Raw genomic sequence first — 22,899 nt, 5'->3', positions numbered from 1 at the left:
TTTTTTTTGCATGGTTGTAAAAAGCTGCTTGAAATGGCTTGTATTAGAGCTGGGCGATATGGAGAAAATCACATATCCCGACATTTTTGACCAACTACCTCAATGTCGATATTGTAGTGGATCTTTCACAAAATATGCACAATAATGAGATTTTTGATAAATAATCATCAGTTGTGTTGATTAGAATAACTATGTGGGTAAAGGCAAATAATAGAACAGCTGGTGTGTTCGGACATCACTCTACTGTAATGCAGCCTTTAAAACCAGGAAAAGGCACCACAAGACGATATCTAGCCTCTTATATCGATATTGATATAATATCCGTTCGTGTCCGTTTTATATTTGGGCTCCCATGGTAACAGGTTAGATCAGTGGTTCCCAACCTTTTTTCCTTGGCGCCCCCCCTACTCATGCCTAAGAAAAGCCGAGCCCCCCTCCCCCAAAACCGAAGTTGAGGTAACTCTGGAAATAGAGCCTTACTTTCTTTTTTGACACAGAGCAGTTATCAGCACTGTTACGTTTCTCCACCATCTTTCATTCATAAAATAGTGATGCCGCGGCAGCAGGAAAAACGAGGATACAACAGAATATATAGTTTTTATACAGACTTTTGTATACATTATATATTCTAGTGTTTTATCATAATTTGTTTAACGTGCAAATATTTTTTTTTTTTTACCTCAACCTCAAACCAGATAAAGACTCGCGCCCCCCCTGTGATCTTTGCCGCCACCCCCTGGGGGTGCCCGGACCCCAGGTTGGGAAACACTGGGTTAGAGCTTACAGAGTGTCTGCGTGACATGCACGTCTCAGGCTAGGCTCGAGCGTGTTAGAAATAGAACTGATGTCTATTTTTCATGCAACACGCAAGTGTGTTGGAAGTGTTTCCAGGCAAAATAGAATAGGAAAAGATGTTTATATGTCGTTTAGACACAAATACATATTAACAAATGACATTTTGATGGATTCTGATAAAACAATAACATGGACTTTATTGTCTCAGGAAAGGGAATTGAAATATAAAAATATTTATATTTCAAAATATTTGCAAACAAATGTACAAACACAAAAATATTGACAAAATAAAGTTGCAGAACACGGCATTATTTAGCAGCAGCAGCGCCGCGTCAGACACGTTTCTGGTGTGTACAGACATACAGTAGAAAACGCCACGCAGACAGTGTGCAGGAGCCCTAAATGTGTTAGTGGATGTACACTGTATCTTAGTGCAACCATAGGAGTAATTTACAGGGGAGGGCAATAATCAAAACTGGCCAGTGTAACACCCCCCAAAAAACGTATTATAATTTCCTTTACATAATTAACAGGTTTTCTGCAGGTTTCAACAAGTCAAATTTAAGACTTTTTAAGACCTTTATGAATGGGATTTGACTGAATGACTTTTATCACGACAACGAAATGCAGAGTCACAAGTGCTTCAATAAAAACAAATTATATTCAGACGAGCGAAAGAAAGAACTAAAACACCACAGAATAAAAAAATTAATTAAAACATTTAAATGAGCAATAGAGTTGTTGCATGGGCAGAGGAAAAATTAAGACCCGTTTAAAATTATTTAAGACCTTGAACACAATACTTTATTTAAGAATTTAAGACTTTTTAAAGGCCTAAAATTGTAGACTTTTTTTTAGACTTTTTAAGACCCCGCGGGAACCCTGAATAAAGACATTTGCATCCAGCCTAGAAATCTAGACGCCCCCTAGAGGCAGCTCATGTAATTTGCAGCCAGGGTCAGTATAGCAACTCTCTGTTGGCTTGCGAGCTGGAAAAACCAAACTCTAGTCCGGCCAATCACATCGTGTATAGAGTCAGTGGGCGGGGCTTATGGCTGCTGCTGCTGCTGGTGAACAGAGGTCTTCTGGAAGACTCGGAGTTCAGCTTTTCTTTGAGAAAAGAACAAAGAACGGCTCTGAAGTCATTCTTAAAAAAGGGAAGATGTGTTCGGAGTTTAATCTATCAACTAGCCTTGCTCTGATTGGTTGTAGTGCTATCCTATTGCGTGCAGAGAGAATTTGAAAGACAACCGTTTATCCCGCCCCTCGGATTGAGCCCTGACCAATGGGGAGCCCCCAGACCCAACAGCTGGATGTGGGTCTTGCTCGTCAGGCTAGTTTGCACCATAACTTGATTCAGAAAAATTGAAAAAATGATGTGTATGACATAATTGGGTGCAACAGAAGTACATCGGCAGGATAATGCCTGCTATCTGTGTGTGTTGCCGTTCTCAAACTCTGATTTTGACGGTAACAACAAACTCCGAGCTAGCAAGCTACACGCTGAAAATGTTGTGAAGAAGATGTGGACGGAGCAACAAGACAGGTCTGCTTGGTTCTTTCAAGGAATGATTGTAAAGATTTACTAAGAATATGTTTAGGTCATTCCCTCTCTAACTGGGAGGTTTTATAAAGAATATGTTTAGGGCATTCCCTCTCTAACTGGGAGGTTTTATAAAGAATATGTTTAGATCATTTCCTCTCTAACTGGGAGGTTTTATAAAGAATATGTTTATGGCATTCCCTCTCTAACTGGGAGGTTTTATAAAGAATATGTTTAGGGCATTTCCTCTCTAACTGGGAGGTTTTATAAAGAATATGTTTAGGTCATTCCCTCTCTAACTGGGAGGTTTTATAAAGAATATGTTAGATCATTCCCTCTCTAACTGGGAGGTTTTATAAAGAATATGTTTAGGCATTCCCTCTCTAACTGGGAGGTTTTATAAAGAATATGTTTAGATCATTTCCTCTCTAACTGGGAGGTTTTATAAAGAATATGTTTATGGCATTCCCTCTCTAACTGGGAGGTTTTATAAAGAATATGTTTAGGGCATTTCCTCTCTAACTGGGAGGTTTTATAAAGAATAAGGTCATTCCCTCTCTAATATTTTTAAAGAATATGGATCATTTCCTCTCTAACTGGGAGGTTTTATAAAGAATATGTTTAGATCATTTCCTCTCTAACTGGGAGGTTTTATAAAGAATATGTTTAGGGCATTCCCCTCTAACTAACTGGGAGGTTTTATAAAGAATATGTTTAGGCATTTCCTCTCTAACTGGGAGGGAATATGTTAGATCATTTCCTCTTTTGGGAGGTTTTATAAAGAATATGTTTAGATCATTCCTCTCTAACTGGGAGGTTTTATAAAGAATATGTTTAGGGCATTTCCTCTCTAACTGGGAGGTTTTATAAAGAATATGTTTAGATCATTTCCTCTCTAACTGGGAGGTTTTATAAAGAATATGTTTAGGGCATTCCCTCTCTAACTGGGAGGTTTTATAAAGAATATGTTTAGGGCATTTCCTCTCTAACTGGGAGGTTTTATAAAGAATATGTTTAGGGTTTAACTGGGAGGTTTTATAAAGAATATGTTTAGGGCATTTCCTCTCTAACTGGGAGGTTTTATAAAGAATATGTTTAGATCATTTCCTCTCTAACTGGGAGGTTTTATAAAGAATATGTTAGATCATTTCCCTCTCTAACTGGGAGGTTTTATAAAGAATATGTTAGATCATTCCCTCTCTAACTGGGAGGTTTTATAAAGAATATGTTTAGATCATTCCCTCTCTAACTGGGAGGTTTTATAAAGAATATGTTTAGGTCATTCCCTCTCTAACTGGGAGGTTTTATAAAGAATATGTTTAGGTCATTCCCTCTCTAACTGGGAGGTTTTATAAAGAATATGTTAGATCATTCCCTCTCTAACTGGGAGGTTTTATAAAGAATATGTTTAGGTCATTCCCTCTCTAACTGGGAGGTTTTATAAAGAATATGTTTAGGGCATTTCCTCTCTAACTGGGAGGTTTTATAAAGAATATGTTAGATCATTCCCTCTCTAACTGGGAGGTTTTATAAAGAATATGTTTAGGTCATTTTCTCTCTAACTGGGAGGTTTTATAAAGAATATGTTTAGGGCATTTCCTCTCTAACTGGGAGGTTTTATAAAGAATATGTTTAGGTCATTCCCTCTCTAACTGGGAGGTTTTATAAAGAATATGTTAGATCATTCCCTCTCTAACTGGGAGGTTTTATAACGAATATGTTAGATCATTTCCTCTCTAACTGGGAGGGTTTATAAAGAATATGTTAGATCATTCCCTCTCTAACTGGGAGGTTTTATAAAGAATAGGTTTAGGTCATTCCCTCTCTAACTGGGAGGTTTTATAAAGAATATGTTTAGGTCATTCCTTCTCTAACTGGGAGGTTTTATAAAGAATATGTTAGATCATTCCCTCTCTAACTGGGAGGTTTTATAAAGAATATGTTTAGGGCATTTCCTCTCTAACTGGAAGGTTTTATAAAGAATATGTTTAGGTCATTCCCTCTCTAACTGGGAGGTTTTATAAAGAATATGTTAGATCATTCCCTCTCTAACTGGGAGGTTTTATAAAGAATATGTTTAGGTCATTCCCTCTCTAACTGGGAGGTTTTATAAAGAATATGTTAGATCATTCCCTCTCTAACTGGGAGGTTTTATAAAGAATATGTTTAGGGCATTTCCTCTCTAACTGGGAGGTTTTATAAAGAATATGTTAGATCATTCCCTCTCTAACTGGGAGGTTTTATAAAGAATATGTTTAGGTCATTCCCTCTCTAACTGGGAGGTTTTATAAAGAATATGTTAGATCATTCCCTCTCTAACTGGGAGGTTTTATAAAGAATATGTTTAGGTCATTCCCTCTCTAACTGGGAGGTTTTATAAAGAATATGTTAGATCATTCCCTCTCTAACTGGGAGGTTTTATAAAGAATATGTTTAGGTCATTCCCTCTCTAACTGGGAGGTTTTATAAAGAATATGTTTAGGTCATTTTCTCTCTAACTGGGAGGTTTTATAAAGAATATGTTTAGGTCATTCCCTCTCTAACTGGGAGGTTTTATAAAGAATATGTTTAGACGATTGTGATAGGTTTAAACAAATGCAAACAACCCAGTTTTATTCCCCTATCCCAGAATGCATCTGTGTCTCACCCTCTGGTCTGTAGTGGGCGATGATGGTCACCGTCTGCCCGGCGTTCTTCAGAGCGGCGGCTGCCTGTTCGTGGGTGGCGTTACGGAGGTCCACCCCGTTCACCTGGACACAGAGAAAACAATACGGCACGATATCAAGATTTTCTTGCAGGTTGTATTTGTGAAGACTCTGAAATCGATGTACAAATCAAATCAGTATAGAAAAGACTCTGTCATTGCATAAGCTTACGTACAACTACAATTTGCTGTGCCATACCTGAATATAAAAGTAATCAGTGTTAATTTCGTCAGTCGAGACAAGACTAAATACGTTTGTCAATGACGTTTTTTTCCATGACGGTGTCACGATGTAGCCTCGTGAGAGCATCCTGATCTGGCGAGCTCCAGTTTTCCACTCGCAGATCAGTCTGGCATCTTGAGATAGAGAAAATTTGGAGCCGTTCGCCAAACCACCGACTAGTGGAGTAACTAAAGTAACTAGTAACTTAAGCTAGAACAGATGAATGTAGTGGAGTAACTAAAGTAACTAGTAACTAAAGCTGGAACAGATGAATGTAGTGGAGTAAAAAGTCCAATATTTCTCTCTGAAATGTAGCGGAGTAGAAGTAGAAAGTGACATGAAAAGAAAAGACTCAAGTAAAGTACAAGTACCTCAACTTCTGGACTCAAGTAAAGTACTGGAGTATGTGTACTTAGTTACATTCCACCGCTGCTTTACAAATAGAGTAGGTCCAGACCTACTCTATGATTTACCAATACCCAACAACATGAACAAGCATTTTAAAACCAGCCTCTCTTGCGTTGAGCGTAAATTGAGCGTTGAATTTAATTAAAATTGAAATTGAATTGAATTGTACGTACAGAGACGAGTCTGTCTCCTTTCCTCAGCTCGCCACAGAGGTCGGCCGGGCCTCCGGCGAGGATGAAGGAGATGAAGATGCCCTCTCCGTCCTCCCCGCCCACGATGTTGAAGCCCAGGCCTGTCGCTCCTCTGTGCAGCACCACCTTCCTCGGCTCCCTGTCGGACCACACAAGAGTATTCATCAAACACTGTTCAGGGACAGACACTGGCCCCATTGGGTCACCTAGCCCCGACATTTGGTGGCCAAAGTACATTTTTGGTGGCCCAAATGTAGTAAAAAAATAAATAAAATAAAGACATCTTAACACGGCCTTCCTGTAACACTTCCATAAATGAGTCAAATATAATTATTTATTTAAACTGAAAACTCAAGTTCTTTGTCAACTGTCAGCATTTCTTTGTGTGCAACATGAAATACATTTCCATATGTGGAATAACAGCTGCTGAACAGAACAGTGATGATCATTGCAGAAGTTGTATGTGTGTGTGTGTGCAGGTTTAAACCAGCAGAGGGTGGACTCTCATAGCTTTATCAAAAAAGCAGCTTGTGTTGTTGTTATTGATACTAATTTAATCTCTAGGTAGTTAGTTACTAGTCTGGTCTCTAAAATGTCAGATAGTGGTGAAAAATGTAGATCAGGGTTTCCCAAAAAAGCCCAACATGACGTCCTCACATGTCTTGTTTTGTCCTCAAATCAAAGATATTCAATTTACTGTCACAGAGGAGAGAAAAAACATTTAACACGCTGACATCATACAAGTTTACCGTTTTTTTTTTTTTTTTTTTTTTTTTTTTAAATGACTAAAAAAAATCGTTGACGATTAATTTAATAATTGACAACTTATCGATTAACCTTGCAGCTCTAATTTGGGTCACCACTATCCATCTGTGTGTCTGAAAGCGTCAGAGTGCAAAAGATGTTTCTGTGCTCACCGGGTGACATCATCGTCTCCCAGCATGCTCTTCGGGGTCGGTGAGTAGCGTCCCGATGACGCTGGCGGGGGGAGGGGCTGACCCAAGAAGGGAGGGGTGCTGATATGGTTCTCCATGTGCTGGGAGTACGCTGCAACAGAAACACACACACAAAACAAAAAAGCTCTTTATCGAGATGAATTGTAGATAGGAATTTGTTGTTTGTGTGTGGTGTGTGTGTTTGTGTATATACATACAGTACAGGCCAAAAATGTAGACACCTTCTCATTCAATGAGTTTCCTTTTTATTTTCATGACTATTTACATTGTAGATTCTCACTGAAGGCATCAAAACTATGAATGAACACATATGGAATTATGTACTTAACAAAAAAGTGTGAAATAACTGAAAACATGTCTTATATTTTAGATTCTTCAAAGTAGCCACCCTTTGCTTTTTTATTAATAAGGTGAAATAATTCCACTAATGAACCCTGACAAAGCACACCTGTGAAGGTAAAACCATTTCAGGTGACTACCTCATGAAGCTCATTGAGAGAACACCAAGGGTTTGCAGAGTTATCAAAAAAAGCAAAGGGGGGCTACTTTGAAGAATCTAAAATATAAGACATGTTTTCAGTTATTTGACACTTTTTTGTTAAGTACATAATTCCATATGTGTTCATTCATAGTTTTGATGCCTTCAGTGAAAATCTACAATGTAAATAGTCATGAAAATAAAGAAACACATTGAATGAGAAGGTGTGTCCAAACGTTTGGCCTGTACTGTATGTGTATATGTGTATATTTGTATTAATGTATTTCTCCGAATGATTTGTATATGCGACAGGAAGAGGTTTGTTAAATAAGTAAATTTGTGGTGTCTTGTAATCCCATGTGGGATGGGCAAAAATGTTTGGCATGACACAGAAATAAAACATCACTCACTCTTACTCTCACTCTTACTCTCACTCACACACACACACACACACACACACACACACACACACACACACACACACACACGATGCAATCGCTCACAGAGGAAAAAAAAAAAAAAAAAAAAAAAAAAAAAAAAAAACATACAAGTTCTGAAGCTGCAAGATAAAAAAAATAAGTTAGTCAAGTCATGTGAAAACATGTTAATGTCCTCCCCTGACGCGCTTACTTTGAGCAGCAGAGTGTCTCGGCCTCTGGTTCCTGTGCATCTGATCGTACGCCTCGCCTGCACTCACCTGTCAGGCTCCTGTTACCGTCTGATTGGACGAGGCCTAAGAGCCGCCGAGGGGGGTCGTAAACTAAACTAGCGAGGGAGAAACTCAACCGGGCCTGATCACAAAGCTGTTAGTGGAAACCAGAGACAGTAAAAATTAGGCCTGTCCTCGACTAAAGAAATTCTTAGTGGACTAACACTTATAGGATTTTGTCGACTAATCGATTAGTTGATTTAATTGACAGAGCTGTGCTCTTTGAGAGGTGGTTAAGACTAGAAAAGCACAATATAAATGTAGTTAATTAACCATCTGTAAAACTGAGTTTCTCCACAATTAATCCTGCAAAAGCACCACTTTAAATCTTGTGTTTACCATAAATGTGCTCAGAAGTTTCTTGTAAATGAGTAATTAAGCATGAATAAGCATAAAAAATGACTAATCGACTAAAGAAATCTTAGTCGACTAAGACCAAAACGACAGATTAGTCGACTAATCGACTAAGAGGTGGCAGCCCTACTGGCTAGTAGTCCTTACCTAGGTACTGTCGGGGCACGCCCTCATACTCTGCTTCTGACTGGCTAGTAGTCCTTACCTAGCTACTGAGCATGTGTGACTCCCAACAAAGATGGAACAGAAGTGAGATGTCTCACTCTGTAGCTAAAATAGAGAGCTCAACACACAGGGTGAAAAGAGGAGCTGCAGCAATGTTCAGGACAACAAAATGATGGTGTTTTTAGAAAATTAAACCACTTAAACCTATTCTGATATAACCTCTAAATAATATGATATAATAATATGAGTAAATAACAGGGTTATGCCAGTTATAGTGCGTTCCATTTGTACTCCAAATTCAGATTTTCCGATTTTTTGGAAGGGGGGCATAATCACAACAATCATTTCCTCCATTTCTTCTCTTCTACAGAAGCAGCAGTGTTGCTGTGTGGGTCGGCTCGGCCACTGTGACTGAAGCCTGTGATGCAGCTCGACGCTCGCTGATTGGATTTGATGCTCGTCCTTCACGCGTCTCAACTTCAGCAGAGGAAGAAGAGGGTGGGGGAGGGGGTGGTAACACAGAGGATAGGACGTGTGTGTGTGTGTGTGTGTGTGTGTGTGTGTGTGTGTGGGGAGATGAGAAGAGACGGAGGAGGGTAGAAGCTGAAGGGATTTGATGGTGACATCTCCATGGTGGCTAATTTAAGGAATACTAGTCTATGTCGACGATTCATTTAGGGGATTGCTCCGGTGCAGCTGGAAATTCTGCCGGATGTTAAAACTACTTTTGAACGTACACATGTTCCACCAAAACAAGTTCCTTCACGCCTTCCCGAGGCTATTTAGCAGAGGCACCAACATTGCATCCGCCCATTACAATTGTGATTGGTTCAAAGAAATTAGTAGTTTTGATGCCTTCAGTGAGAATCTACAATGTAAATAGTCATGAAAATAAAAAGGAAACGCATTGAATGAGAAGGTGTGTCCAAACTTTTGGCCTGTACTGTATTAGCAGGAATGTAGCACAATATGGATGTGAAAGCAGTTATAATTAGCCTATGTGACAATAAAATTAGTTTTGGTTAAATCAACAAATAATTGATATCTCAATATTGATGAAAATAATTGTGGCCATAATCGTGCAGCCCTAGTTCCAACATCCCAAAATGATTAGTCTGTCTGATTCTTTCAGTAATCAATCATCCAATCGGTTTATCACTGTCCGAAAGTTGAGCTGGACATCGTTCCTCCTGCACTCATCCGTCCAGGATCGGTTTGTCCTTCAGCGTCTCCACTTTAACGGTTCACCGGGGGAGTCGTTGGGAATAGATCCAGAGTCCGTGCTCTGAATGTGTTGGAGAGGAGCTCTGCCTTGCCTTGACTTTGAGATGGGTTGTTGTTTGATGAATGCCACTGGGAACGTCATCGGAGACACTCTGCTGTCCCTCCTGAATTCAACGCTAATCCAGGGTCAGAGGCAGGGAGCGAACAAGTGTAGGCTTAATCTGAACCAGGACCTGCTAATCTGGTTCGTGTGATGCTAGACCTTAAGTTACCGGGGAACAGGAAGAGGGTTTGAGTTTGTCCACGTTTCATTGTTTTTTTGCTCCACTCAACGACGTTAAACTTCAAATCAATTCGTCTCAAATCTCTACTAAAGATCTCAAGTGCTGGGGGCCAAATCCCACACTTTGCACATTTGTATCAAGCCCGCATATAAATTTAACTTCACAATACAATTTGGCCCGACTAGTTGTGCACCACACCAAAAAAGTCATTAAACTGTTTTTCACACTGCAATTATGCGACACTCAAAAAGCTGATTTTGGCAGATTTGCTGACTTGAGCCTCTTAAATTCCCCCAGAAGCAGAGAGTTTACATATTCAGGCTGTGAAACAGGTTGCTGTGAGTCGGCTGTGTGGTAGCCTGCTTTTAAAGGTCCAATGTGTGGGAATTTATCGCACCACGCTGTTCAAAGGTGGAGCGTTCAATGCAGCAGGCTGTGAGAAAGTGGACATGGATCTGGTGAGCAGTAGGCTGTGAGAAAGTGGACATGGATCTGGTGAGCAGTAGGCTGTGAGAAAGTGGACATGGATCTGGTGAGCAGTAGGCTGTGAGAAAGTGGACATGGATCTGGTGAGCAGTAGGCTGTGAGAAAGTGGACATGGATCTGGTGAGCAGTAGGCTGTGAGAAAGTGGACATGGAACTGGTGAGCAGAAAAAGTTGTTGTTTGGCAGAACTTTCAGTCAAAACAAGGCCATTCAAGTCCAGCTACATGTTCAATCTGTTCAATGCTGATTGGTCTGGTGGTGGCGAGGACCCTAAACTATACACAACATGGCCGCTGTTACAACATCTGGTCTGAAACATCGGAAAGAATACGAGTTGTGCACGAAGGAATCTCCAGACAGCAGCCAGAATGCAGCAACTTCAGATACAGCAAAGGAAGGACAGACACTGTTTACTTCATTCATGTGTTTACTGGGTTCATGGACTGAGGATGGGAGGAGGAGTCAGCACAATCTCAACCAGTGGATTCAGGATTCAGCCAAAACCCCAAAAATCTGGATTCAGTGCATCCCTAGTTTTGACCCCTCCCCTGTGATAAGGTGTTGATTGATAGATAAAACAAGCATCACTCACAGTTGGTGAGGTCGGGCGGGGCGAAGCTGTCGTTCATGAAGACACTGTTGGGTTTAGCCACTTTCAAGTAGACCACGTCAGGAGTGTTTTTCAAGGCAGTGACGGCGTGTTCGTGAGTCACCTCCTCCAGGCAAGCGTTGTTCACCTGAGCACAGAGAGGAGATGCATCACAAGTCAGAGACAAACTACATGTCCACCATAACACACAGCATCCCTTTCTGCATTCTTCACAAAAAAAGCCTGCTTATTATTCTCCTATGTTGCGGTTTGTTTTGTATAGTTAGGGTTAGTTTAGCTGCTGTCTGTTATTTCTGTGTTCCTTTAGTTGTAAAGTACACTGAGTGAGATGTCTAATGGTGATTTTACACTTTAAAAAGGTCCCATGACTTGAAAATTTTACTTTATGAGGTTTTTTTTAACATTAATATGCGTTCCCCCAGCTAGAAATGGTGATAGGTGTAAACCGAAAACCTGGGTATCCTGCTCTGCCTTTGTGAAAATGAAAGCTCAGATGGGCCAATCAGGAATCTTCTCCTTATGAGGTTATAAGGAGAAAGGTTACCTCCCCTTTCTCTTCTTTTCCCGACCAGAGAATTTGGCCCCCCCCATGAGAGAGAGAGAGACATCATGGCTTTCAAACGAGCAAAGTGGCAGTTGGTCAAGGCCACACCCCCACCCTAAAGAAAGTAGCCCATGCAAATCTCCAGGTATGGTGAAGGGTATGTGATGCAAGGGGCTAATTTATACTTTTAGTACAATACATTTCCATTACTTTATTATTCACACATTCACTTACACTCATGCACTCCCTACACCACTGATGATACTGATATACATTTTAATAATATTTGAGTATAATTAATTATGGGTAAATAAAATTGACTTTAATTTAATCCTTAATTCTGTGTGGTCTCCATTCTTTTGTCTTGAATTTGAGGTGGTTCATAACATTAGTCATTTTCTATGCTTTTTTGTTGTCAAGCTGAATGACACAAACACGAGATTTAGAGGACAGAGTTATTTTTTGACATTTCTTAATTTCCACTGTCTTAAGTTGAATGATGTGTGATATGTGCCTCTTTGGTTTTTCCCCATGTGTGTATGAGGACTCTACTGCAAACTAAATCTACCTCTGGGTACAAATAGAGTAACTTGTAACTTGAACTTGAGGTCTTACAGCCAGCAGTTTGTCTCCGATCTGCAGCCTCCCATCTTTATGTGCAGCTCCTCCCTCTATGATCTTGGTGACGTAGATGCTGTTGTCACCCGGGATGTGCTGGTTCCCAACGCCGCCTGCTATACTGAAGCCAAGACCTGGAACACACCCGGACCCGGACCAGAGAGAGACTGTTACAACAACCTGCCAGCAACAAAGTGCACTTTCACAGTTTAGATTTATGGGATATCACTGAAACATGCTGCTGCCAATCTTAACACTGACACAAATCAGGGCACATGAATGCACAACAGTAGTCTGGCTATCAGCAGACCGAGCTCAATCTTCTAAGAGTGAACATTAGTCTGGTGAGTCTGCTCCGTATTTTCTACTGCACAAGAGGCGTGATCAACGGGCATAGTTCAAGGGACTCTGTACGCAATTGGACAGTCCTTCAACCAATCAGATTAGAGCAACAATCTGGGTGACGTAGCAGCAACAGCGGCATCAACAAGTCGCTGCACTTTGGTGCTGAATGTAAACGAGAAGCTGCTTGATCGCTTCTTTATCGTCATCGTGTTAAACCTGGCCAATAGCGCGCGAGGTGGATAAGTTTGTGATTGGTCCCGGCAGATTTGTAAGGATAGATAAACGTACAGGTTTCCAGCCGGAGCTGTAGGGAGAAATCAAATCGCAGGCAGATTGGGCTGGGTTTACCCAGGTTAGCACAAAAGCATATTTTAGGATATTTTCGTGGGAACTGAGGCTTTGTTCTTGAGCCTGGCCTCTTGTCTGAGTAAGCATCAGGCCCTGGGGGATTTGAACTAGAGCTCCTCAGCGAGAGCAGACGATCCGACGACACATCCTGGCACCGGCTACAGTTTAGTTAATGTACTCCAGTGTTTGAATTCACTGATTCCGGTTATTAAAGTGCCCATATTATGAAAAAAACACTTTTTCTGGGATTTGGGGTGTTCTTTTGTGTCTCTGGTGCTTCCACACAGATACAAACTTTGAAAAAAATCCCTCCATGCTGTTTTGAGTGAGATCTGGTTTCTGAATGTGTCCTGCCTTCAGTCTCCTAGTGAGCTGTTCAAAATCGGCTCGGACTGTGACGTCACAGTCCGAAATGAGCTGGCTAACCACAACCGTTAGCTCGTAGCATTAGCGTTAGCATGCTAATGCTAACGCTAGCATGCTACGTTGTTCTCAATAGCAAAGCACTGCTACAACACACACAAGTTCACCATAATCTACAAAATAACTACTTACATGTGCTCCCTCATTTAGAAGTCTCCCAGCTAATCCTGCCTTGGAACTGACCAAAGTTGGAGAAACAGCCTTTCTTTTACTGTCTCTAGAGTTAGCTAGCTGACATGATCTACATCTGAGCTACTGAGCATGTGCCAGTGCAATCAAAGATAGTACAGAAGAAGAAGATGAAAAGAGGTCTCACTCTGTAGCTAAAACAGAAACCAGGTGAAAAGAGGATCTGCAGCACTGAGAGAGAGCTGTGCAGTACAACAAAAATATGGTGTTTTTTGAAAATTGAAAAATGTAAACCTATTCTGGTACAACCTTAAAATACAGTTATGAACCTGAAAATGAGCAGAATATGGGCGCTTTAAAGATTTTTTATTCCCATTCTTTGAGAGGCTGATAACAGATCACATGCTGAATTCACGGAGAGAGAAAAATACATCCATCTCGCATTTAACCTCACGTAGTTTACGGAACCTGTAACTTCGTACAGTTTAATTTGGTTGCGTTCATGGTAATAATATGATTCAAGGGTCCAACATACGTACGTCGGGGCATTTACAAACGGCCAAAATCAAGATTTCTTTCAAGTAGTTTTTCCGAACGTTGCTTCAGGAGCAACATTACTACATCTGCTCTTCTCTTGGGACTTTTCTCCCCTTCATACATGAAATTGGGGTCAATATAAACAACATACGAGTTACAGCACAGAAGAACATTCTTTGCGTCTTGCAGAAAACATACCGCTGGGTTGAGAGGGATGTGTCTGACTGTGTGCGAGTGATAGAGAGAGAGAGAGAGACGACAGCTGCTCAAACAGCTGTTGGCGATCGGAGTAGAAAACCGGCAGTCCACGCTGCACGGCTAACTCGCAGCTCTAATTCATCTTGCCCAGACTGCATAAACAAAACCAAACGTATCGCTTTGCGCAGCGTCTTTGGCTACGTTCACACCGCAAGTCTTAATGCTTAATTCAGATTTTTTTTTGGGCTGTTCACATGACCTTGTAAAATGTGGCCTATATTAGATTCCAGTGTGAACTGTTTTCGGTTTCGAACTGACCCGCATGTGCAAAAGACCAATAACGATGACATCAGACCCAGAGCACGCTGCGAAGTCAGTATTCTCGCTTTTATTTCATAGTGTTTGTGTAATGGCAGCCGTAACATTAATACGCATATAACACTAATTAGGTCTAACACCTCCCTCTCCCTCCATTGACTTGCTCCATCACTTTTCTCCATTGTATATGCCTAGTCCAGTTTTTAACGTTACTGTCCGTGTCTAGGGGCTAACTCCCACCGGAGCATAATTGTGACAAATGTCGATGTAGATTGGCGTAAAAGTCGCATCAAATCTTCCTTGGTTGTTCACACACACACACACACAAAAAAAAAATAATCAGATCTGGGTCTGATTCTGGACCACATATAGAAGTGGTCTAAATGTGATTTGAAAAAAATCAGATCTGGGTCTGATTCTGGACCACATATAGAAGTGGTCTAAATGTGATTTGAAAAAAATCAGATCTGGGTCTGATTCTGGACCACATATAGAAGTGGTCTAAATGTGATTTGAAATAATCAGATCTGGGCAAGATTTGAGTGTTCACACTACTACTACTGAAGAAGTCTGACCTGCTCACTTGACCCCCAAAAAATCGGAACCGATGAGCAGAACCAAAAGAAAACATTCTTCCATGGGTACCGAATTCTTGGCATTTTGGAACCAGGTTTTGGTTCCCAACCCTACCTGTACCCGCTGCTGTCTGCATCTTTAAATCAAACCCTTTCTGTCACCTTTGGGTCCTTTCACCAGTTTGATCTCCATCACTTTCTCGGAGACGGGTTTCCTCCGGCGGACGTAGAGTCGGACCAGCGAGCCGGCCTCCTTCAGCGCCTCCACGGCTCGGCTGTGGGTCACATCGCGAACGTCCGCCTCGTTAACTCTCAGGATGACATCGTTGACCCTGAAACACAGACACACGACACCGGCTGTCAGTCGTCCGGTCCACTGACCGTCCAGAACACCTTTAAAAAGGAAAATTGTTAAGTGATGTGATGCGTTTTAATTAGGCTACAACATTTTTTGTCACATACAGCAAACATCTCCTCACTATCTGCTAGCTGCCTGTCCCCTGAACACACTGTAAAAAATATATCTCACTATCTGCTAGCTGCCTGTCCCCTGAACACACTGTAAAAAATACATCTCACTATCTGCTAGCTGCCTGTCCCCTGAACACACTGTAAAAAACATCTCCTCACTATCTGCTAGCTGCCTGTCCCCTGAACACACTGTAAAAAATACATCTCACTATCTGCTAGCTGCCTGTCCCCTGAACACACTGTAAAAAATACATCTCACTATCTGCTAGCTGCCTGTCCCCTGAACACACTGTAAAAAATACATCTCACTATCTGCAAGCTGCCTGTCCCCTGAACACACTGTAAAAAAGCATTTAATGTGGTTAATGTGGCTCGGGAAAGGAAAGATTGGGGTGGATGGATGGACAACAGGTGGTGAAGTTTCTTGAAGCTGTGTCAATTTGGTCGGTGCTTAAAAAACATTGAATTCTCTACCCAGCCCTAACTTCCAGAGCATGGTACACATGTCCAGCTATACCAGTAAAGTCCCAGTTTACTCATTTGGTGCTTTGACCCTGTGTTTTGATTCAGACACAATATCTTATTCATAGCTTGTTTTATTTGATCTTTCGCTCCTTGTTTGAACATGTTCTTCGCTGGATTCGATCTGTGTTCTAAGTTTTGTGAACTGTCGGCATTAATAAGTGTGTCATGTGAATATTGTTTCATGATCAAGTGGAGCACAAAGTGACAAACCGAGACCGACTTTCACTGTTCTCCGTCCACTTCTGTTGAACGTTGCCTAAGCATGTCATCTAAATCTAAATATTGTTTTATGAGATGTTCATCAGGTAGTTTCCTCTTTCTCCTACTTCTTTTGAACGTCGTGTTTTCCTCTCTCTCTCTCTCTCTCTCGGATACTTGAGCCGCCCTGACGACTGACAGACCAACAAAACAAACGGGCTTCATCGGTCAGAGCCAACCTGACACCGAGGCAGGGCCGGATGTCCATCATCGCCTGGATCAGCTGCAGTCAGACTCTTTCTGCTGCATTATGAATGAAGGAGTGAAAGGCAGCAGGACGATGCAGGGGATTCTGGGTAGAGGACGACAGGCCCCGAGGAAATGCGCCGGGCTTTGAGGCTCACGCTTTGGCTTTAGCTCGTACATTCAAATCAAATCATTCAACAAGTATTCTCCAACAGGGAGCATGCCTATGTTCCCACAGCCCACAATTGTGGGACCATAGGGCTGTGGGAACATAGGGCTGTGGGACCATAGGGCTGTGGGAACATAGGGCTGTGGGAACATAGGGCTGTGGGACCATTGGGCTGTGGGAACATAGGGCTGTGGGACCATAGGGCTGTGGGAACATAGGGCTGTGGGAACATAGGGCTGTGGGACCATTGGGCTGTGGGAACATAGGGTTGTGGGACCATAGGGCTGTGGGACCATAGGGCTGTGGGAACATAGGGCTGTGGGAACATAGGGCTGTGGGAACATAGGGCTGTGGGACCATAGGGCTGTGGGAACATAGGGCGGTGGGAACATAGGGCGGTGGGACCATAGGGCTGTGGGACCATAGGGCGGTGGGACCATAGGGCGGTGGGAACATAGGGCTGTGGGACCATAGGCCTGTGGGACCATTGGGCTGTAGGAACATAGGGTTGTGGGACCATAGGGCTGTGGGACCATAGGGCTGTGGGAACATAGGGCTGTGGGAACATAGGGCGGTGGGACCATAGGGCGGTGGGACCATAGGGCGGTGGGACCATAGGGCGGTGGGAACATAGGGCTGTGGGAACATAGGGCTGTGGGACCATAGGGCTGTGGGAACATAGGGCTGTGGGGCCATAGGGCGGTGGGACCATTGGGCTGTAGGAACATAGGGCTGTGGGACCATAGGGCTGTGGGACCATAGGCCTGTGGGACCATTGGGCAGTAGGAACATAGGGCTGTGGGACCATTGGGCTGTAGGAACATAGGGCTGTGGGACCATAGGGTTGTGGGACCATTGGGCTGTGGGAACATAGGGCTGTGGGACCATAGGGCTGTGGGACCATTGGGCTGTGGGAACATAGGGCTGTGGGAGCATAGGGCGGTGGGAGCATAGGGCTGTGGGACCATAGGGCTGTGGGAACATAGGGCGGTGGGACCATAGGGCGGTGGGACCATAGGGCGGTGGGACCATTGGGCTGTAGGAACATAGGGCTGTGGGACCATTGGGCTGTAGGAACATAGGGCTGTGGGACCATAGGGTTGTGGGACCATTGGGCTGTGGGACCATAGGGCTGTGGGACCATAGGACTGTGGGACCATAGGGCGGTGGGACCATAGGGCTGTGGGACCATAGGGCTGTGGGACCATAGGGCTGTGGGACCATAGGGCGGTGGGACCATAGGGCGGTGGGAACATAGGGCTGTGGGACCATAGGGCTGTGGGAACATAGGGCTGTGGGAACATAGGGCTGTGGGAACATAGGGCTGTGGGGCCATAGGGCGGTGGGACCATTGGGCTGTAGGAACATAGGGCTGTGGGACCATAGGGCTGTGGGAACATAGGGCTGTGGGAACATAGGGCTGTGGGAACATAGGGCTGTGGGACCATAGGCCTGTGGGACCATTGGGCTGTAGGAACATAGGGCTGTGGGACCATTGGGCTGTAGGAACATAGGGCTGTGGGACCATAGGGTTGTGGGACCATTGGGCTGTGGGAACATAGGGCTGTGGGACCATAGGGCTGTGGGACCATAGGGCTGTGGGACCATTGGGCTGTGGGAACATAGGGCTGTGGGACTATAGGGCTGTGGGACCATAGGGCGGTGGGAACATAGGGCTGTGGGAACATAGGGCTGTGGGACCATAGGGCTGTGGGAACGTAGGGCTGTGGGAACATAGGGCTGTGGGAACATAGGGCTGTGGGACCGTAGGGCTGTGGGACCATAGGGCTGTGGGACCATAGGGCGGTGGGAACATAGGGCTGTGGGAACATAGGGCTGTGGGACCATAGGCCTGTGGGACCATTGGGCTGTGGGACCATAGGGTTGTGGGACCATTGGGCTGTGGGAACATAGGGCTGTGGGACCATTGGGCTGTGGGACTATAGGGCTGTGGGACCATAGGGCGGTGGGACCATAGGGCTGTGGGACCATAGGGCTGTGGGAGCATAGGGCGGTGGGACCATAGGGCTGTGGGAGCATAGGGCGGTGGGACCATAGGGCTGTGGGAACATAGGGCTGTGGGAACATAGGGCTGTGGGACCATAGGGCTGTGGGAACATAGGGCTGTGGGGCCATAGGGCGGTGGGACCATTGGGCTGTAGGAACATAGGGCTGTGGGACCATAGGGCTGTGGGACCATAGGCCTGTGGGACCATAGGGTTGTGGGACCATTGGGCTGTGGGAACATAGGGCTGTGGGACCATAGGCCTGTGGGACCATTGGGCTGTGGGACCATAGGGCTGTGGGACCATAGGGTTGTGGGACCATTGGGCTGTGGGAACATAGGGCTGTGGGACCATTGGGCTGTGGGACCATAGGGCTGTGGGACCATAGGGCTGTGGGACCATAGGGTTGTGGGACCATTGGGCTGTGGGAACATAGGGCTGTGGGACCATAGGGCTGTGGGACCATTGGGCTGTGGGACCATAGGGCTGTGGGACCATTGGCCTGTGGGACCATAGGCCTGTGGGACCATTGGCCTGTGGGACCATAGGGCTGTGGGACCATTGGCCTGTGGGACCATAGGGCTGTGGGACCATAGGGCTGTGGGACCATAGGGCTGTGGGACCATAGGGCTGTGGGACCATAGGGCTGTGGGACCATAGAGCTGTGGGACCATAGGGCTGTGGGACCATAGGGCTGTGGGACCATTGGGCTGTGGGACCATTGGGCTAACCCCCTCCAACATGGACAAGGGAAGTGGGACAAGAAAATTATAACATTATTTATCACACAACCCATTTGCGGGGTTGTTATATTTGCTTCCGGGCCATCGGGCATCCCTTACTGTTGCAATCTGCATCTGGAAAGTCTAGAAGAGCCGCATGATTAAATCTTTCTTTCTATCTTAGATCGTTAAAATAGGTCCCTAAAACTTTGGTGTGTAAATTAATGTCCCATCTGAAAGCCTGGAGTTTCCCCGTGAGACTCACCTGAGCCGTCCGTCCTGAGCCGCAGCTCCTCCAGGTATGACTTTGGTGATGAAGATGCTCGGGTCTTCGCCGATGTGGGGGTTGTCTGTTCCGCCGGCAATGCTGAAGCCCAACCCCGAATTCCCCTGGAAACCACCATGACAACCGGGGAAAAAAAAACCAAAGAAAAAAAATGCATTACCAAAAAAAGTATGAAGACATGCTGCACATTCAGTTACACAAAATCTCACGAGTGTTTTAGATGAATGAGAAAATAACAGAAAGACAGACACATACAGACACACACCACACAGACAGACACACACCACACAGACAGACACACACCACACATACAGACACACACCACACAGACAGACACACACCACACATACAGACACACACCACACAGACAGACACACCACACAGACAGACACACACCACACAGACACACACCACACAGACAGACACCACACAGACAGACACACACCACACAGACAGACACACACCACACAGACACACACACACCACACAGACACACACACACACACAGACACACACAGACACACACACACACACACCACACAGACACACACCACACAGACACACACCACACAGACACACACCACACAGACACACACACACACACACACACACAGACACAGAGACAGACACACACACACACACCACACAGACACACACCACACAGACACACACACACCACACAGACACACACAGACACAGACAGACACACACACAAACACACACACACCACACAGACAGACACACACATACAGAGACAGACACACACCACACAGACAGACAGACAGACAGACAGACAGACAGACAGACAGACAGACACACACACACACACACACACACACACACACACCACACAGACAGACACACACTCCACACCACACAGACAGACACACACACACACACCACACAGACAGACAGACACATACAGACACAGACACACACACCACACAGACACAGAGACACACACAAACACACAACACAGACACACACACACACACCACACAGACAGACAGACACATACAGACACAGAGACAGACACACACACACCACACAGACACAGAGACACACACAAACACACAACACAGACACACACACACACACACCACACAGACAGACAGACACATACAGACACAGAGACAGACACACACACACACACCACACAGACAGACAGACACATACAGACACAGAGACAGACACACACACACACACCACACAGACACAGAGACACACACAAACACACAACACAGACACACACACACACACCACGCAGACAGACACACAGACACACAGACAAAGGAGAAATCCGTTTAAAATCACTGCTAGTAAAAGTTGATGTAAGCTATGATTAGCGATGCTAGCCCTGGCACAAGTCACGCACACACGGTAAACATCTCAATTTGTGAAAAAGTGCAAATCTTCTTTTGGAGAGTAGGCTTGTATGAGCCATGCCGACAGCAACTTGTAAACAGTGCTCTCTCGTGCACACGTTTAATAGGCGTTCCCTCTCGGGAGCAGGCAGAGTGTTGCACATGTGCATTTTTTCAAGAAGTACAGAGGGCGGCTCTTTTTTAAAATTCGGGAAAATCCTCCACTATACCTTTAAATTATATCTAATTTTTGGTTTTAAAAAAACGCAGATATTATTGGTCATTGAGTCCGACTGCCCACTGGCCGATTGTACATGTCAAATCGGCCCAAAATGAAGGCCGAGAGCCTCTCCGACTCGAGTCACCGGCCTCACCAGACTGTCCGACAGTCGATTATTGGCTTGGTGTGTCAGCGCCTATAGCTAAATGGCCTTTCAAACTTTACTTTCAAGTAAAAATCTGATAAAAATATGCATTATTTCCATCAAAACGATATAATTCCATTCCACTGATAACGCCTCAGGAACGTAGTAACATAAGAGACAGAGTTTGAGCCTGCAGTTCCTGCAGGACTCAGCTGCCAGAGATGCTTTTCATTCACGCTGATTTGATAATAATTTGCACTTGACGAAGCACAGCTGAATTAGAAATACAGGGATCAACAATAAGGGTTGCCTGATGACCTAAAAAAAAGTAAAGTAATGGAGCTTTCACACCTGCGTGAAGCTGGCCAACCAGGTCATCCAAAAATTATTAAAAACACTGCTATTCGTTTGTGTTGGTTTGTGCCGTAACAAACAGCGTTTGTGCTGTTAAAGGTCCCATGACATGGTGCTTTTTGGATGCTTTTATATAGACCTTAGTGGTCCCCTAATACTGTATCTGAAGTCTCTTTTATATAGACCTTAGTGGTCCCCTAATACTGTATCTGAAGTCTCTTTTATATAGACCTTAGTGGTCCCCTAATACTGTATCTGAAGTCTCTTTTTTATATACTGACCTTAGTGGTCCCCTAATACTGTATCTGAAGTCTCTTTTATATAGGCCTTAGTGGTCCTCTAATACTGTATCTGAAGTCTCTTTTATATAGACCTTAGTGGTCCCCTAATACTGTATCTGAAGTCTCTTTTATATAGACCTTAGTGGTCCCCTAATACTGTATCTGAAGTCTCTTTTATATAGACCTTAGTGGTCCCCTAATACTGTATCTGAAGTCTCTTTTATATAGACCTTAGTGGTCCCCTAATACTGTATCTGAAGTCTCTTTTATATAGACCTTAGTGGTCCCCTAATACTGTATCTGAAGTCTCTTCCCCGAAATGGTGGTTATGTGTGTGTATGTGGTTGTGTGTGTGTGTGTTTGTGTGTGGTTGTGTGTGTGTGTTTGTGTGTATGTGTGTGGTTGTGTGTCTGTAAAATAGCAATTGTGCTACAAACTGGTGCAGTGCAGCAGTAGTTCTTACACAATGTTAATGTTTAATTGTGCATTGTCCCTGTTTAAATAAAATCATATTACATTGAAACAGAGCTGCATTAAAAAGAAAAATAGGTCTGGAGTTGATTCATTATGTCTTCTTTTAACCACACGTCTTTTAAATAATTAAAATAAAGTGCTGGAGGTTTGGTTAAGGGGCCGGATGGTCTTCCTGAAGCACATAAAAGTCAAAGTCAAACAAGCAGTTTCTGCTGCCAGGAGCGTGATTGACTGTTCCCTGCTCTTACAACAAGGTCAGAGACATAAAAATGAT

General features: G+C 43.9%; 1 protein-coding gene across 14 annotated transcripts in view; it reads right to left on the bottom strand.

The window, feature by feature from the left end:
* dlg1b (discs large MAGUK scaffold protein 1b) overlaps nucleotides 1-22,899 on the bottom strand; it is a 200,969-nt gene that overhangs the window by 29,519 nt on the left and 148,551 nt on the right. For all 14 annotated transcript variants that reach the window (XM_028592311.1, XM_028592313.1, XM_028592312.1 and 11 more), the window contains 7 exons: nucleotides 19,767-19,891; nucleotides 15,327-15,496; nucleotides 12,289-12,425; nucleotides 11,112-11,256; nucleotides 6,782-6,911; nucleotides 5,847-6,003; nucleotides 4,986-5,088 (listed from right to left, as the gene is read on the bottom strand). In XM_028592311.1, the coding sequence (XP_028448112.1) occupies nucleotides 4,986-5,088; nucleotides 5,847-6,003; nucleotides 6,782-6,911; nucleotides 11,112-11,256; nucleotides 12,289-12,425; nucleotides 15,327-15,496; nucleotides 19,767-19,891 (967 nt within the window). The remainder of the gene's footprint in view (nucleotides 1-4,985; nucleotides 5,089-5,846; nucleotides 6,004-6,781; nucleotides 6,912-11,111; nucleotides 11,257-12,288; nucleotides 12,426-15,326; nucleotides 15,497-19,766; nucleotides 19,892-22,899) is intronic.

This window comes from Perca flavescens, chromosome 12, assembly GCF_004354835.1.
Source record: "Perca flavescens isolate YP-PL-M2 chromosome 12, PFLA_1.0, whole genome shotgun sequence".
In the NCBI taxonomy this organism is placed as follows: Eukaryota; Metazoa; Chordata; class Actinopteri; order Perciformes; family Percidae; genus Perca; species Perca flavescens.
The sequence above is the reverse complement of the archived record's forward strand: the minus strand, read 5'-3'. Positions and strand labels throughout refer to the sequence as shown.